The sequence below is a fragment of the Callorhinus ursinus genome, unplaced genomic scaffold (assembly GCF_003265705.2).
Source record: "Callorhinus ursinus isolate GAN/ISIS: 27379988/994484 unplaced genomic scaffold, GSC_fseal_2.0 scaffold8, whole genome shotgun sequence".
NCBI lineage: Eukaryota > Metazoa > Chordata > Mammalia > Carnivora > Otariidae > Callorhinus > Callorhinus ursinus.
In genome coordinates, this window is record NW_027397070.1 from 8,471,322 (window position 1) to 8,488,077 (window position 16,756).

The 16,756-nt window shown below is 34.3% G+C and overlaps 1 protein-coding gene and 1 non-coding gene across 2 annotated transcripts in view; both read left to right on the forward strand.

Annotated features, from left to right (window-relative positions):
• The window catches only part of SCFD1 (sec1 family domain containing 1), a 100,276-nt gene that overhangs the window by 4,692 nt on the left and 78,828 nt on the right, over positions 1–16,756 (forward strand). The window contains exons 2-6 of the mRNA XM_025870218.2: positions 1,215–1,285; positions 3,551–3,639; positions 6,453–6,543; positions 11,818–11,940; positions 13,288–13,375. Of these exons, the coding sequence (XP_025726003.1) occupies positions 1,215–1,285; positions 3,551–3,639; positions 6,453–6,543; positions 11,818–11,940; positions 13,288–13,375 (462 nt within the window). The remainder of the gene's footprint in view (positions 1–1,214; positions 1,286–3,550; positions 3,640–6,452; positions 6,544–11,817; positions 11,941–13,287; positions 13,376–16,756) is intronic.
• LOC112822799 (U6 spliceosomal RNA) lies at positions 15,192–15,295 on the forward strand. Its single transcript, XR_003207792.1, has one exon. It is a non-coding gene; the product is annotated as a U6 spliceosomal RNA (small nuclear RNA).

The following is a 16,756-nucleotide window of genomic DNA, read 5'->3' on the forward strand; positions in this document are numbered from 1 at the left end:
CCACCTTCAACACCTTACAAGTAAAGACACTGGAAAACAGTTTGAACATGTGAAATATGGGGCTCTTTATGCAATTGCACTTTTACTGCTTACTATTCACTTGATTAAAATTGTTTGATTAAGAAAAAAAAGAAATTGTGTATTTTCTTAGCAGGAGTTATCTACTGTATCTATAGGAAAGTCTCACTTTTTCCATGGAGCATATAATATTAAACCAATACAACTTTTCTGTGAATCTAATGAGATAAATTGGTCATAAAATGTACTGCAAGATAACTACAACATAGACCTATTGTCTGAAGGTTTTGTATATGAACCACTTAAATATATCATACATAATTTTTGTTTTTCAAGTGATTCTCGTCTGTGCTTTCAGCCCAACAGTAAATAGACAGCAGCTCCAGTTGTCTCTTGAGACCCCTGCGAGTTTGCAGTTGATAAAACTTCTTTTTCATTTTTATAAAATGTAGTGTGGGGAAATATCTGTTCATGTCTTCTGCCCATTTTTTAACTGGATTATTTGTTTTTTGGTTGTTGAGTTATATAAGTTCTTAAGATATTTTAGATGCTAACCCTTTATCATTGGCAACAACATGGATGGAGCTAGAGAGTATAATGCTGAGTGAAATAAGTCAGTCAGCAAAAGATAAATACTATATGATTTCACTCATATGTAGAATTTAAGATGCGAAACGAGCAAAGGAAAAAGAAGAGAGACAAACCAGGAAGCTGACTCTTAACTAGAGAGAACAAACTAACGGTTATCAGAGGGGAGGTGGGGTGGGTGGGTGGGTAAAGAATACCTTTACCATGATGAGCACTGAGTGATGTATAAAGTTGCTGAATTACTATATTGTACACCTGCAACTAATATAACACTGTATATTAACTATACTGGAATTAAAATAAAATTTTTAAAAACTTAAAAAAATGTAGTGTGGGATTGTCATGAGGAATGAGAAAGGCTTCTTCCTGAACATTTTTCACATTTTCATCTGGCGACAGAAAAATCTCCCCAACACTTGCCAGTTAACTGTTGATGAAATGGTCTTACAAAGTCTTATCCTGCTTCTGCAGATCCAGTCATCTGATTAATCAGTTTTACTAGAATGATTTGTGCATTTTGTTTTGAGGTGGTAAGTAATAAATGTGGGGGGCATGGAATGAAATCCTGAAAAATAATGATAATATTTAATAAGACTTTTTATTTCCAGTGGCTTTGAAGCGTATGTTGAATTTCAATGTGCCTCATGTTAAAAATAGCACTGGAGAACCAGTATGGAAGGTAAGAGACTATATTTTAATGGGGACTGTTTCCTTTTTCTTGGCTCTTATTGGTGGTGATTGGAGGGAATTTCTTGTTAATGCTGAACAGTAGCACATTTTAGTTGTAATGTATTTTTATTAAACATGGTTTCTTTTTTTTTGAGAGAGAGAGAGCGTGCGCATGTGAGCAAGCGGTGGGGGGTGGAGGTGGGGTAGAGGGAGAGAGAGAATCTTAAGCAGACTTCACGGTCAATGAGGAGCCCAACATAGGGCTCTATTTCACAACCTGAGATCATGACCTGAGTCAGATGCTCAACCAAGCTGAGCCACCCAGGAGCCTCTTAATGTGAATCTTTTTAATAAACACTTTATGGAGGGAGACAGACAAGGATAGTAATATTCATCTAGGGAATCCACCTGATCTCTTGGCTCTCACTAGTAGGTCTTTAGTCTGGTTGATATTTTGTTCCTTAGCTTTGGAAGTCCTGAATTTGGGTCTTGCAAGCTTGTTCAAGGTTAGTCAGATTCAGGGGGACTGGTCCATTTTAACCAACTCATGAGAGAGTGATCTGTAAACTAGAATGCCAGCTTATTAGTTTATGATCTATAAAACTGTCAGTGAAACTGTTAATTGGACTAGAAAGCAATCTATAATCTTTCTCCGTTGAGAAATGCTGGAGAACCTTTAAAAATTCCTGTCCTTTGAGCTTCTTCATTCTAAACTTCCTACTTTCTTTCTTCAAAGAGATTAGAATACAGCTGATTAGGTTTAAACTTATTAGTTTATAGTTACTTTATACCTCTTTTTTACTAATAATTGAGAACAAATCAACCTGATTACTGTTATGGATGTTTCAAAAACTCTGATGAGTCCTTTTAATTCCTTTGAATTAACTCTAAGGGTGGTCAGTCATCTATTTTGAATTCATAAGTTAAGCTTCAGAGTATCCCCCAATTTTTACCTTCTTCATGTTTATTTGTGGGCATCCTCTTAATTGCCCCTTGCATAAGCAGTGCTCATTTATTATTTCTAAAGCCTGTATTAAGCTTTTGAATTAAATAGCTTGAGAATTTCTTGGGTACAGATTTGTGTCAAATTTTCTCCTTTCCCATTACTTCTATACAAGATTAATTATACAAATATACTGAGGTTTAAAGAGGGAAGACTTTTGAGAGATGAAACATCCAACCTCTTATAACTAGAGCAGAAGAGTTTTAGCTTTTCCTTTCTTTTTTTAAGGTTTTTTTTATTTTATTTATTTCTTTATTTATTCATTTAAGAGAGAGAAAGGCAGAGGGAGAGGGAGAAGCAGACTCCCTGCTGAGCTGGGAGCTGGATGTGGGGCTCGATCCCAGGACCTGGCATCATGACCTGAGCCGAAAGCAGATGCTTAACCATCTGAGCCACCCAGGCGCCCTTAGAGATTTTATTTTTAAGTAATCTCTACACCCAGTGTGGGGCTCAAACTCATGACCCCGAGATCAAGAGTAGCAAGTTCTTGGCCAGCCAGATGCCTCCAGTTAGCTTTTCTAAAGGAAATGCTGGCATATAGCAAAAGCATTTTTTTATGACAGCATGTTTCATCCTCATTAGCAATTTCTTACTCCATAAAGAATTATTGAGGTAGTTATGAAGAAACACTAATTGAAGTTTCTCTTTTATTTGTTTTAACTCTAAAACTAATTTTGAGTTAGAAGACTCAGAGTTCTTACTATCCCTTAAAGATGTCAGTTTTAATATTTTAGAATGTGGAAAAATGTATGACAAAATAAGGCTAGCAAGTACTCTTGAGGGACTTAATTTTTTAAATGAGTATCTTATTAATCTGAGATGCTTAAATTAGCAAATTTTCTTTACACTTGTTACACATTAGTTTTGAGAGGGACTAATTTTTACTTCTCTCTTTTTAGAAAGGATATGTGCAAACTCTGTGGGGAAGGGTATGTGAGTTTGTTGATGGTAGAGTCCTTTATTATTAGCTTCGGATGAATATTTATAGTTTCTAGTATGCTTTTTTTATCCTAGAAAAAATATTTTAGAATAAATTTATGTAATATTAATTTATTTTAGCCTTGAGTGAGCATGCTTTAAAAAATAGATTATGACATGAATGTACATTTTAGTAAAAGATGGAAAATATTAAATTGAGGTAAGTAAAAGAATTCAGCATACATGATTTATTAAAATAAAATATACTTCAACATTGTCTTAATATGAGTTCTTCGACTGTTCACTGACAATGATGTTTCAAAAACACTTTGTTTTTTTTTTAATTTTAACTAGGTGCTCATTTATGACAGATTTGGCCAAGATATCATCTCTCCACTGCTGTCTGTGAAAGAGCTGAGAGACATGGGAATCACTCTGCATCTGTGAGTTCTAATGTATTTCTAATAATGACATTTGTTTTCAGATACTTTGTTAAAGGATATATTTGGCCACCTTGAAATCAAATTATTAAGGGACATTTATAGAGAAAATAATACTAGCTACAGTACTTGTATAAAAAATGTTTTTTTCTCTTATCTCCTTTTATGTTTACTTCTGAAGTTTTTTAGTTTATAGTTACTTTATACTTCTTTATACCTACTTTATACCTAAATCTGAGACTTTATAATTTCAGAATTTAAATTTTCTCTCTTGTGTCTTTTCATACAGACTGGTTTACCCTCTTATGTGAAGGAAAAGAACTGGTTCTGTTAAGGTCTCTTCCATCTCTGAAAATTTTTTATTTTTTCAATTTAAATATACTTTTTAAAAAGAATATCTAAATTAGTTTATCATTAATATGAAAAATATAAATATCTATGAAATAATCACTTAATCACCACAGGACCTATCTGTGCTGTCTTCTTAACTACTGACTGTATTTGATTTTATTACTTCTGATATGTTTGATAAATAAAACAAATTGCATTGCTTTGTAGACTTGGCTGAATAGAACGTTTGGAGAAGGGCTGTATTCATGTATACATACTAATACTTTTATGTACTGAAGGATTCCAAGATATTCTAACCTGTTTGCATTTTGTTCTATTTATGGAGTTATAACCAGTTCTCATTCTATTATGTTATGATATATTGGATTGAAATGTGCTCTTTTAGTGGGAATGTGGTTTTAGATTTCCAGTGAGTAACATATCAGAATGTGGTTAAATTCTTAAATTCTACAATTTTATGTTGAGCATTTGTTTTAAAATAGAATATTATATTGCATTAATTCTAAAATATATTTTTCACTTTTTTATATTTCTGAAATTAGGATCTACTAATTAATGCTATGTCATGTTTAAATTGGCAGCATTTTTCTGTCAATTTTAACATAAATTATTTTAATATGTTTTAAAATTGATAGCACCTTAGGTTTGATGAAATATGGAATACGGATTTTCCTTTCATTTTTTTTTTATTTTTTTATTGTTATGTTAATCACCATATATTACATCATTAGTTTTTGGTGCAGTGTTCCATGATTCATTGTTTGTTCATAACACCCAGTGCTCCATGCAGAACGTGCCCTCCTCAATACCCATCACCAGGATAAAAATTTGTTGTTGGTAATGTGTTCATTCTTCCTACTTGAATATTTGGCTTGATGTCGTCCTTGGAAATGGTGATTTATTAATAAGCATTGGTTACTATTGCTGCCAAACTATTCATTTATTTTACTAACAAAAGATTAAAGTTTATAGAGTTTAAGTGATTGTCCCATAATTGTACAGCTAGTTACCAGCAGTGTTCAGATTGCTTGACCATGAATTCTGTACTGTTTGTCTACTGAACCATAATGGCTCAGTAACAGTGACTAACAGAGATGAGCCTTAGTACTTCCTTAAGGAGTGACAAGCTAGTCTGCCAGTTTGAGAGTAATAGATTCTTTTTGCTACCTGTTGCTGTTGTCACCAGAACATGAAAAGATCACAGATCACACAGCTGCCCTTGTGAATTTCTGCACGTGGTGCCTCTGACTATTCTTCCCTGTTTGCTGAAGAATACTTCGTCATTTACTTTATATCCTGCAAGCTGGTTTAGGCTGATTTGTAGGAAGTAATAGTTATTAAGTTTCCAGAAGATGAAATGGTGGTTGTAGCCCTTTAGGCAGTTGGACAGCCAGCATAAGAAGATAACAATGGCTACCATAACAGTGTAATCTTTCTGGTGTCAGTAGCAGCAGCCCAACAGAAGGAAGGAAGTCATGAAATGCAGACACAGTGGCAGCCTCTTTCATTCTCTTCCTTATAGAGAGGTGATTGCAATAGAGAAGCACGTATAGGAAGACTGCATACAGAAGATTGTTCATAGGATGACTAGAATATTGTACAAAGATCATGTTGTCATATTTCCTGATATAAGTATAGCAGAATCTTACAGTGAAGAATAAAGACATTTTGTGATTTGATATTGGGATATTTGAATCAAGATACTCCCTGAATTGTAGGAGAAAACTATCAGGTGGTATAATCTATGAGATGCTTAGATTGCTTGTTCATTTTCTTATGATGCAATAAATATAAAAAAATAGATTGTCTTAAAGGTTTAAGGAAGCATTCATATATCTTTCATTTAAAAATATATTTGATTTTATTTATGGTTAAAATTTTTCATTTTATTTTTTTAATGATTTTTTTTTAAGGTTTTATTTATTTATTTGACAGAGAGAGACACAGCGAGAGAGGGAACACAAGCAGGGGGAGTGGGAGAGGGAGAAGCAGACTCCTCACTGAGCAGGGAGCCCGATGCAGGGCTTTCATGACCTGAGCTGAAGGCAGATGCTTTAACCGACTGAGCCACCCAGGCGCCCCAGAATTTTTCATTATTTTTAAAGACTCTTCCAACTTTCTGTTTACCCTCTTAAAGAACTGTACTCGCCAGCCATATTTCTATGAAAACTGGAAATAAAATTGATATTGAATATGCTTTAGTTCTTCAGGAAGAATATTGGTATTAGAAATAAGGTGATTGTAGTAGAAGAGATGAAGACACATTAGGATCTTACTAATAAATAATATTAGCACTGATACAAGGAAAAAGCTGGGTTAAATGATTAATTTCAGCAAGCACTTTTAGTATACTTGTTCTTGGCCCTGAACTGGTTAATTCCTAGTTTGAGAAATACTGTTCTAAACTATATTTGTAGATAAGTGACTAAGAAAAACATGAATTTTATGTTCTTTATGTCTTTTAGGCTTTTGCACTCTGATCGAGATCCTATACCAGATGTTCCTGCAGTGTATTTTGTAATGCCAACTGAAGAAAATATTGACAGAATGTGCCAGGTAATATGGGTTCTTAATTTCCCGACCCTGTAATGTGGAAACAGGTTTTTTTCCAAAAAATTTCTTAGATTTCGGGATGCCTGGATGGCTCAGTCGGTTGAACGTCTGCATTCGGCTCAGGTCATAATCCCAGAGTCCTGGGATCGAGTCCTGCATTGGGCTCCGTGCTCAGCAGGGAGCCTACTTCTCCCTTTGCCTGCTTCTCCCCCTGCCTACTCCTCCCCCTGCTTGTGCGTGCTTGCTCTCTCTCTCTCTCTCTCTCTCTAACAAACAAACAAATAAATAAATAAAATCTTTTTTAAAAAAATTTCTTAGGGGGCGCCTGGATGGCTCAGTTGGTTGAGCAGCTGCCTTCAGCTCAGGTCATGGTCCCAGGATCCTGGGATCGAGCCCCATGTCGGGGCTCTCTGCTCAGCGGGGAGCCTACTCTCCCTCTCCCTCTCCTCCCCCTGCTTGTGTTCTCTCTCTGTATCAAATAAAATCTTTATAAAAAATAAATAAATAAAAACTAAAAATTTCTTAAGATTTCCAGTGTGAAAAATCAGAAAGTGTCTTACCCAATTTCCCACTTTGATTTTTGAGACTATCTTTGAATTTTAAAGAGACTGAAAGATTTAAAATTTTTTAGCTGAAGAAGCATATTGATTAGGACTTAACCTGGCTTTAAAAACCAGAAAATCTAACTATACCTTTTTTTAAAGATTTTATTTACTTAGAGAGAGAGAGAGAGAGAGAGCACAAGCCGCAAAGAAGGGCAGAGGGAGAGGGAGAAGCAGGTTTCCCGCTGAGCGGGGAGCCCATAAAGGACTCGATCCCAGGACCCTGGGATCATGACCTGAGCTGAAGGCGGTTGCTTAACCGACTGAACCACCCAGGCGCCCCAGAAAATCTAACTATATTAACTTTAAAAAATAGGGTTGTATTTTTCTGAGATAATAGGAAGTCTGGGAGTACGATGTCCAAGCTTGTATAATGGCTGTATGAAGTAGTCAGACTGCGGCTCCTTCAGTCCTTCTGATCTGTTGTCTTTGGTTTCCCTTTTCAATGTCTTCACTGTTGCTTCCTGGATGTTATGTGGCAGCTGAGGCTCATACCACATCTATGTGCAAAGCAAGAAGGGAGAAATAAATGATGCCAGTCCTAACTGTTCCTTTTGATCAGGAAAGCTAAGATTTCCCAGAAATGCCCAGAAGACTCTAATTTATTTATGTTTCACTGGATAGAATTAACTTCAAAGGAGGGTGCAAAAGTTAATATTTAAATGAATGTATTATCCCCCAACAAAATCTGGATTCTTTTAGCAAGGAAGAGGGGGAAAATGGATATTAGATAAGTAGCTAACAGTGTCTGCTAGCATCTTGTTGCTGACTGTTGAATCAAATTCCTACAGTTGACCCTTGCAACACAGGTTTGAACTACACAGGTCCACTTAAAGGCTGGTTTTTTGCAGTACAGTATTGTAAGTGTATTTTCTCTCCCTTATGATTTTTTTAATCTTTTCTCTATCTTACACTATTGTAAGAATACAGTATATAATACATATAACATACAAAATATGTGTTAACTGACTATGTTTCAGTAAGTCTTCTGGTCAACAGTAGACTATTAGTTAATTTCTTGGGGAATCAGAAGTTACATGTGAATTTTCAACTGTCAAGGTGTCAGCGCCCCAACCCCCATGTTGTTCCAGGGTCAACTGTATTTAAATTGTTAATGAAGATCACATATTTTGTGTCCTATGTAGCTGATGATGCCCAGCTTTCTCTTTTATCTTGCATAAACCTGACTGTGCCATTTTTTAAAGAGATAGGATTTATCAATCCCTTCCACTTTTTGGCTATTATGAATAATGCTACTATAAACATATTTGTACACATTTCTGTGTATGTATGCGTTTTCATTTTTCTTATGTCCATTAACACCTAGGAATAGAATTGCTGGGTCAAATAACTCTATAGTTAACTTTTTTTTTTTTTTTTTTAAGGCGGGAGACAATTTTATATAGAATATTACTTTCATTTTGTTGTTTATGTAGCATTTGAAGAATACACACACACAATTTTTTTTTCAAGATTTTTATTTATTTGACAGAGAGAGACACAGCGAGAGAGGGAACACAAGCAGGGGGAGTGGGAGAGGGAGAAGCAGGCTTCCCAGGGAGCAGGGAGCCCGATGCAGGGCTCGATCCCAGGACCCTGGGATCGTGACCTGAGCCGAAGGCAGATGCTTAACGACTGAGCCACCCAGGCACCCCCCGACACACAAATATTTTTATGGATATGCATGTATATGGTTTACCTTTTGAGAAACTGCTACACTGTTTTCCAAAGTGGTTGCATCATTTTATATTCTTTCCAGCAGTCTGTGAGGCTTCCAGTTTCTCCAGATCCTTGTCAGTACTTTTTATTATCTGACATTTTGATAATAGCCATCTTAAAGTGTTATCTCATTGTGGTTTTGATTCGCCTTTTCCTGGTGACTGATGATATTATATGCATCTTTTAATGTGCTTTTTGGCCATTTGTACATCTTTGGAGAAATGTCTATTCAGATCCCTTGTCCAGTATTTAATTGGGTTCTTTTAATGTTGAGTTGTTAGAGTACTTTCTATATTTTGGATGCTAGACTCTTACCAAGTATATCATTTGGAAGTGTTTTTGCCTATTCTGTGGGTTGTCTTTTCATTCTTGATGGTATCCTTTGGGGCACAAAAATTTTTTAATTTTGATTTTAAACTTAGTTTTAAGTTGATTTTTTCTTTAGTTGCTTGTGCTTTTGGTGTCATATTTAAGAAACCATGGCCAAATCTCCATGTTTTCTTCAAAGATTTTTATGCTTTTGGCTCTTACATTTAGATCTTTGATCCATTTTGAGTTAGTTTTTATATATGGCATGAGCGAGGTGTCCACCTTCATTCTTTGCATGTGGCTCTCCTGTTGTCCCAGCATCATTTATTGAAGAGATTATTATTTCTCCCATGAATGGTTTTGGCAGTTTTATTGAAAATTAATTAACAGTAGATACATTGGTTTATTTCTGGACTCTCAGTTCTATTCCACTGATCTCTGTGTCTGTCCCATGCCAATATCACACTGTCTTTACTACTCTTGCTCTGTAGCAAGGTTTGAAATTGGGAAATTGATTCCTCTAACTTTACACTTTGTTTTCCAGATTGTTTTGGCTTTCCTAGGTCCCTTGAATTTTATATTAATTTTAGGTTTAGGTTGTGAATTTCTGTAGGAAGCTACCTGGAACTTGAATCTCATAGGGATTGCATTGAATCTGTAGATCAATTTGGGGAGAACATTGTCATCTTTACAATATTAAATTTTCTGATCCATGAACGTGGAATATCATTTCATTTGTTTAGATCTTCTTTAATTTCTCTCAGCAATGTCTTGTGTGCAAATAAAAGTTTTACATTTCTTTTGTTAAATATATTCTCTCATATTTTTTTAATGCTATTGTGAATGGGATTGTTTTCTTAATTCTGTTTTTTGGATTGCTCATTGCAAATGTATAGATGCACAATTGACTTTTATATGTTGATCTTATATCCTGCAACCTTTTTCAATTTCTGTGTCCTTTTGCAATGTCTCCATCATTCTTGGACCACTTCCTTATTTTTAGGCACAATAAATTATTCAGTCTCATCTCATACTTTCTCTGTTCTAGCCCAAGATTCAGCCATTTGTCTAAGGAGCCCTGGTTGTTTTTTGTAGAGAATGGTATTTGGAAATCAGCAACTGGGAATAAGGCGTAGGCATTGCTACTGGGGTGTTAGAGTTCTTAGGACATCTCAATGGACAGAACTAGGAAATATATGTGTGTATATATACGCACACTCTATATCTATGTTTAACTCTAGAAATCTTCCTTATCTCTCTAGATAAAAAGATAGGTAATATCCAAAATTGTTTCATTTCAGAAATACAGGATTCATCCTAGTTTTTTCTTTTTCCCTTTACAAATCTGTAACTCCTTTTTATGACAATGAGAAACATAATTCCCAGTATCTTCCACATACTGACTTATTTTCTCATTCCCCTTATTTCTCAATCCTTCATCCTTTAATCAGTCCCGCAACCTTTGTTTAACCACTGCCCTGCTCAGCAGCCTTCCTCACACAGCCTCCAAACCCTTCGTTTTTGACACTTAAACATCTCTGATACCAGATGCATCTTAAAATTGATGGTGTGTTATAGAATTTTATTGGCAGCATTAATTCTTTCTTGGTGGTACATAATGGTGCTTCTTTCAATGGACAGTATCTTAGGTTCAAATAAATACAAGCATACGTTGTTTTATTGCGCTTCAAAGATACTGCACTTTTTAGAAATTGAAGGTTTGTGGCAACCCTGCATCAAACAAGTCTATCAGTGCCATTTTCCCAACAGCATTTGCTCACTTCATGTTTCTGTGTCATATTTTGGTAATTATCACACTGTTTCAAACTTCCATTATTATATTTGTTATGGTGATCTGTGATCAGTAATAATTTGCTGAAAGCTTGGATGATGGTTAGCATTTTTTAGCAATAGAGTATTTTTTAAGTAAGGTGTATACTCTTTTTTTAGACATAATGCTATTGCACACTTAATATACTACAGTATCATATGGACATAATTTTCATAGGCACTGGGAAACCAAAAAATAATTTTGACTCACTCTGTTACAATGTTTGCTCTGTTGTGGTTGTTTGAAACTGAACCCACAACATATACAAGGTATGCCTGTATGGTTATTTAGATACCTATTTGCCTAGAGTTTAAAAACATAAGTAAATTTGATTTAAGAATTTGCATAACTTTAAATTTTACTACTTTTGGGTGTTTGAGAAGTAATACTTCTGGAATTGGTCATTGGAATTATGTCTGAACAGCAAAGGAAATATGTAGTATTACTACATGACCAGAGCAGTAGAAGATAGTATCTGCAAAATATAATAAGCATTTTACTATATGAGAGCCATTTCTGGATATTTTTAAGAAAAATGCAGATATACTGTTTCAAGCAGTTTTATGTGATATTGTAATTAAAATAGAATTTTATTGATAATATTATATCATCACTTTGTTAATATATAGGTCCATTATATCTGACAACCAAATAACCAATACTTCTTCATGACTTTTTTCTCTTGGGATTTTTTTTTTTTTTTTTTTGTCATTTATATAATGACAAAATCTTGCTCCGATAGTTATCTAAAAGGTTTTTATTTGTGGTCATCCTTTATACTGGCTCATAAGAATGAAGTATTCATTGTATTTCTAGGATCTGCGAAATCAACTCTATGAATCATATTATTTAAATTTTATTTCTGCTATTTCAAGAAGTAAACTGGAAGATATTGCAAATGCAGCATTAGCGGCCAGTGCAGTAACACAAGTAGCCAAGGTAAGAGATTTTGGTTGGCTGATGACATTTTGTTAGTGTAAAATTTAGCATATTCTGAAACCTGTTAATTGACTCAGGTGCCTAATTTACAGAGGACCAAATCAACCTAAGAAATATTTAGACTCATTACTTTTAGAAAGAGTTCTGATAATGCAAATTATCTACAGTTTGAACTAGGCAAAATAAACCAAACTAAAGGTACCTATAATTCAGTGAATTTGAAAGATAAAAATAAAATGTGGAAATCTGTCTTTGTTTTAGGCTAGGATTTGTAATCTTTTTAGCTTGACTTAGAAATAGTTTGATAGTTGTGTTATAAATTATACTAAAAATATATTGACATTATTTATTTATAATCACTGTAGTCGCCATACTATCTTCAGATCTACTTAGAAGAGAGAACCCAACGAAGCTATATTGTGTATTATAAGAAAGAAGGAACTTAGGACAGGCCGGCCATTCTACATCACAGTTGCTCTTTAGATAGGTTCAGCTTAGTTATAAATAAATCTGTAAATGTATTCTTGGTTATAGCCCTACTGTGCCCTGTGCTTCTTGAATTTGGACAAGACATGAAATTCTAGGAAATGATATAGGACAAATAAAAGCCTAAACAACTATGTATTTACTTCCCATTTTTTCCCACTGGTTAGATTTAGATAGTCTACTAACTACTACTGATTAGTTTTTGAAGCCTATGTCTTAATGTTCTTCTTTTCAAAGTTTATCATTAGTTTAAATAAAATAATAGAAGTAGTTCTCAGTTTGTTTAATTAAATTTAATGTATTTCAAAGAGTTTTCTTAATTTTTCCCCTGATTTGCACTTCTAAAGAACTAGTATAACTTCTTTATAAGTGTCCAAGGTGGAAAAATAGTTACTATGACTTTCTTAGGAAAATGTTATTAAAATGAATGTAAAGTTGTGATTTTTTTTTTCTTCAGAACTAATAAAAATTCCCATCCCCACCACAGTCTTTAAACAAATTTTTATATCTATATTTTTATATCTTCTTAAATTTTGTTTTCTGAAAATATTACTGCCCTCCTTATTTACATTCCTTTTTGATACTAACTCCTCATTCTTACCCAGGGAGGCAGTCTGCTACAATAGTATAATTTTTAGTTATTGAATATAATTATAATTTTTTCCATTTTTACCATTGGTTGATTAAATCAAACTAAATGTTGTTTCAGTATTGTAAAATTGGGGCACCTGGGTGGCTCAGTAGGTAGAACATGTGACCCTTGAACCCAGGGTCATAAGTTCAAGCCCTACATTGGGCATGGAGTCTACTTAAAAAAATATGTTGTAAAATTTATTTCTGAACCTTTTCTTTTGTTTCTAGGTTTTTGATCAGTATCTCAATTTTATTACTTTGGAAGATGATATGTTTGTATTATGTAATCAAAATAAGGAGCTTGTTTCATATCGTGGTATGTAAAAACAGGAATATTATAATTCATTGTTAACAAAACGAGTGATGTACCATAAAAAAAAATAGCATATTTGGTACAATCAAAAGCCAGCTTTGATTACAGCAGTAGAACTCTAAAAGAGTTTTTAAAGCACACCCAAGAAAATAAGTCTCAGACTGAATTCTGTCACTTAGAAGCAACATGTAATAAAGTTGTTTTGTCAGCTCAATGAAGTACCAATTCTCTGACCTTTTAGGTACCACATAGCAGCTTGCGTGAGTGGTTCATTCATGGCAAATAAGACAGTATTTTAGTAGTAGGATTCAGTGTATCTTCTAGTACTTTGATTCTTGGACAAGACCAACTTACTCTGCTTCTCTGTGCTTTAGTTTCCTCATCTCTAAAGTGGGGATAATAATACTATTTACCTCACAGAGTTTTTGTGGAAATTAAATGAATTCGTATGTGTAAAATGCCTAGAAAGGTTTCTGGCACATAATAAGGACTCGGAAAAGGTTGGCTAATATTGCTATTTGTCAGTAGTTATTATAGCACTATTGTGGAATGAAGTATAGGTGCCTTTCTCAAATACAGGTTGTTAGACTCCCTTGATTCTTATACCCTGTGCATTTACTAGTGGATTGAATATTGATATTTGATCAAATGCTATCTAACCACCTCTGGAGTTTGTATTCAGAATTTTGGTAAACTGACCATTCCTGGATGTAGATTAAAACTAGTAGACACACATGCATACACACACACACACGCATACACACACACGCACACACACACACAAACACACACAAACACAACACCCAAACCCCATTTTATTATCTATGTTGCTTTTTTTTTTTTGCAAAACACTTTTTTTGTCCCTTAATCTTTTTAAGTGTACAATACAGTATTGTTGACTTTAGATACAGTGTTTATAGCAGATCTCTAAAAGTTATTCATCTTGCTTAACTGAAATGTCATGTCCACTGATGATTTCAAATATTTTAAAGAAAAACACAGGCTGTAGTAGATATGATTAGCCAGTTCATTCAAATAATCATTAATTTGCTGCTTAAAGATTGAGATGTTTGGGGCTGACTAGAATTTCATTGTCTCCTAAGTGGAGAGTATGGCCCCCTAAGGGGGCATTTGGAAATGTGTAAGGATATTTTTGATTGCACGTTAGCCTGGGCTGCTACTAGCATTCAGTGAGCAGGGACTAGGGATGCTAGATGTTCTACAGTGTGTAAACCATACTCATAACAGAAAATTGTTCTGCCCAAAATGCCAGTGGTACCCTATTAAGAAATATTGGCCCAGATGTTAAGCTCCCTGAGAGAAGAGAACATCAGTTTTTGACTTTTTTGAGCTCCATAGCATACTGTCTTTTAGAAATTAAACAACATCCCTAAAGGGGCGTAAGCGTTTGCTGAATTGCCCGTGTCAGAGATTTTTGACAATAGTTGTTACTTACAGAAGTCTATTTACAATTAATTGAGTTTTAATTAACTATCAAGTATTTAAGTTATATGTTTAAAACCTACTTTTCCAGGGCGCCTGGGTGGCTCAGATGGTTAAGTGTCTGCCTTAGGCTCAGGTCATGATCCCAGGGTCCTGGGATCGAGCCCCGTCCCTGCTCAGCAGGGGCCTGCTTCTCCCCCTTCCTCTGCTTCTCCCCCTGCTAATATTCTCTCTCTCTCTCTCTGTATCTGTGTCTTGAATGAATAAATAAAAAAATATTAAAAAATAGGAAAAAAAAACTAGCTTTCCTTAAGCCTTTAGGTGAAACTTATAAATTGTTACTTATAAATATGGTTGTATAAAAACAAAGCACCTTGTGCTCACTTCAGCAGCACATAGACTCAAATCAGAACCATACAGATATTAGCATGGCCCCAGTGCATGAATGACATGCAAATTCATGAGGTGTTCCATAAAAGCAGCAACAATAACAACAGAAAAAAACAACCAAGCACCTTAACTTTTTCTTTGATCAATTAACTCAGATTGAACAGACTTGATTCTAGTCAGCCCCAATTAACAAGCTTAGTCAGCAAACTTGGTTTGCTGAATTCCATTAAACAGTTTAAATTGCATTTGTAAATTCAGTGTTTTCATTTTTAAGTATTTTAAATATGAGACCAGACAAATTTATAAATCTAATAAGCAAAATCTGCCCAAATATTTAAATAATTTTTTAAATAATTAAATTTATAGTGAGTCTAATAAATTCATTACACTTTCAGGTACTTATAAATATAACTAATTTTCTTATACCTCTCAACTTAAAGAATCACAGGTCTAAAATTATTAAATTTAAAGTATAATTTTATTAATTTTAAAGTATAATTGTATGCCCCAGATTTTCAGTGGTATATTTATAATAATAATAATAGATTGTTCTCTAAGCACTTTACAATGTAAGTTCGTTTACTCCCCCGAGTAACTTTGTGAAGTGGGTAGTAGTATTATATTTTCCAGATGAAGTAACCTAGGCACAGATACTGAGTAACTTGATAAGGAAATGGCAGACAGAACCAGATTACTAAACCGAGGCACTCACTCCAGAGTCAGTGCTCTTATTCATTACTTAATTCTATGCCAAATCCTCTCAATTATCACAAGTGCTTCAACTGATAAACAATTTAGTCCCAACATAATATTTTACTGTCATGGATTTTATTTATTTCACCTACTTCTCATGGATTGGAAATTTATCCTTTTAAAGGAAGGAGATTTTATCTTCTCAAAGTCAGGCTACTATCTCAGACAAACCAAGTTGTCAACGTATAAGTGAGTTGAGGTTATTGATGGGCAATGTTTTGACTCTTCAAGTCAGTTCTTATTTAGAGGTGTGAGACCAGGGTGTAGAACCTAAGGGCTGGAGACTTCCATTTGGATTTTATCTGCATCTTTGATTGATGGAATGAGCTGAGTATTTCCCTGGATTGGTGTCCCTTGAATTTACATAATTCACATTGTATCTTTTGGTCATTTCTGTCTTCTGATTTGAATCCGCAGCACCAAGTAGCAGTATATTTCCTCATCCAGGTTCTGTATTGCGTGGTTGAATTCTTTATTATTTTTATGTCCTCTGGATGGTTCATACTTTCTTTAAATACTTTAATATATACAGTTGGATTCTGCTTTCCTCTCATAATCACAAGTTGTATTGAATTTTATATTTGTTTTCGCATTCAGGGTGTTGGGAAATTTAAAATATTATATAATATTTTAGTCCAGTCAGTCTTTTAACAAACATTTATTGAGCATCTATCTGTCAAATACTAGGCCTAGGTATTGTGAGAGATGGAAGAGGAGTAAGGCAAGGTCTTTGTCAAGTATGGTTTTCATGGCAATGTTTGTTATTTTTTTAAGTATAGCCCTAAGAATCACTTGAGG